Genomic DNA, 1,731 nt, shown 5'->3' on the forward strand with positions numbered 1-1,731 from the left:
GGAGGAGGGAACCAGGTCTGCCTGGGAAGGAGAGAGGCGGAGGCTACCGCTGTTCGCGGTGCTGAACCCGACCCTCTCCGAAGCGCTCCGTGCGCGCCCGGACGTAGCGCGGCCCCCACCGCACCCAGCTCGGTGCCGAGCCGGCTTCCGGGGACAGCATTGCCAGTTTCCACAAACCCGAGCTTCTCCTCTCACGCCTGGCTCCCACGTTCGTTGAGCAGAAAGATTTAGGCTGGATATATAAATCTTTTTCTTTCCAGCTATTAGTGAGACCAGGATCCTGCAGTTCTCACCACATTTTCTGCATTTTTAGCTGTATTCCAGACCAAAGCTGGTTTCCACCGAGGTCAACGCGTGGGACAGAGAGGTTCTCAAGGAACTTTGTTGGGATCCACTTCTTAGCTTCCAGTCGCCCACTCCCTGAGCTTTCCTCCTTCAGATATGCCTTTCCCACTCGGGCCAACTGCAGGCTCCGGGGCTCTGGGCTTCCTCTTTGAGGGGCATCACCTCTCTGAGTATCCTTCATGCCTCGCTGTCCTGGCTCATATGGGCTGGAAGGAATCTCGGCCATCTTCGTAGCCATTGCAAGGCTCCAGGCACAAAAGTTGCTGCTGGTCCTGCACTTTGCTCTCTGGCTGAGGCAGGGAGGGAGCTGTGCAGGCAGGCCTCAGTAGCGGGGATACTTGGGGACTGATGTTTGGGGCCCTCTAGGTCGCCTGACCCAGCCACATGTCCTCAGACAAGCCAGGCTCCCATCGGAGCGCCTGCAGCCTGCGGCCAGGGCGGCCCAACCCTGAGGGCTCCTCCCCTGCAGTCGGCCCTGAAGATAAATCCATTTTCAGAGGGGCAACTCCAAACAGACAAGGGATCCCAGTTCAAAAGCCTTCAGCAAGGAGACTGGAATCTTCTGTTTATCTGTCTCTCTCCCTTCTTCTCTATTTGTCTAGGAGCCCCTCATTTGTCGATTTTATCTCTCCCTGAGCTGTCTCTGCCAGCTCGCTCCTCTTTCTTTAATGTGTTTTGTACCTTCTTCAAGTATCAAGCTATTTATTGGCTCCCCGTATTATCTTTCTCTTTCATCTTTATCTCCGAGGATTGAACTAAAAAAAGCTGACCCTCATTTCGCGTTGAAGTCCTTTATATCATTTTAGGAGGCAAAAACCCTGTCCTAACTCCCGGGCTGACAAGCCCCGCGCCCTCCTGGAGGTGGCTGGAGGGCGCGCAGGGCTGGGAAATGACAGCTTCTCGGTTTCTCGAAATCGGCAACTGTGCCTGGCCCGCATACAGTGAAGAGAGCGCCCGAGCCGAGAGCGTACCCCAGCTGAGGGTCCTGGGTCCCTGCGCGGTTTTCCCTGAATAAGAGGAGGGGGTCCGGGCCCGGAGTCAGAAGAAGGGGGTCCCTAGGAAAGGAACGGAATTTCGGGGGCCAAAGCGGAAAACACAGGCGAAGGGCCATATGCAGCGACAAGGAGCAGCAGCCAGAGCAGCTTGGGGAACACTCGTTGGCTCCCGGAGCTTGAGGGACGAGCTTGGGGAGGGCAGCGAAGCGAGAGACTGGCAATGGTGGGAGCGAGGCGGTGGTGTCGTTAGGTATAATCATAAAAACAACAGCCACAGGAGCCCAAATCAGAACTAAACGAAAAAATAGCTGCAGGGGCAGAGCGCGGGGGCGACGGGCTATCGGACGTGGGTACTCACAGTGCGGCGGCGGCTGGAGCCGGGCGAGCGGTG

The 1,731-nt window shown here is 57.0% G+C and overlaps 1 protein-coding gene across 1 annotated transcript in view; it reads right to left on the reverse strand.

Annotated features, from left to right (window-relative positions):
- SKOR1 (SKI family transcriptional corepressor 1) overlaps positions 1-1,731 on the reverse strand; it is a 14,319-nt gene that overhangs the window by 8,557 nt on the left and 4,031 nt on the right. Inside the window, 4 exon segments of the mRNA XM_011940557.1 lie at positions 327-629; positions 1,174-1,180; positions 1,317-1,364; positions 1,367-1,400. Of these exon segments, the coding sequence (XP_011795947.1) occupies positions 327-629; positions 1,174-1,180; positions 1,317-1,364; positions 1,367-1,400 (392 nt within the window).

This window comes from Colobus angolensis, unplaced genomic scaffold (genome assembly GCF_000951035.1).
Source record: "Colobus angolensis palliatus isolate OR3802 unplaced genomic scaffold, Cang.pa_1.0 Scaffold19, whole genome shotgun sequence".
NCBI classification, from domain to species: Eukaryota; Metazoa; Chordata; class Mammalia; order Primates; family Cercopithecidae; genus Colobus; species Colobus angolensis.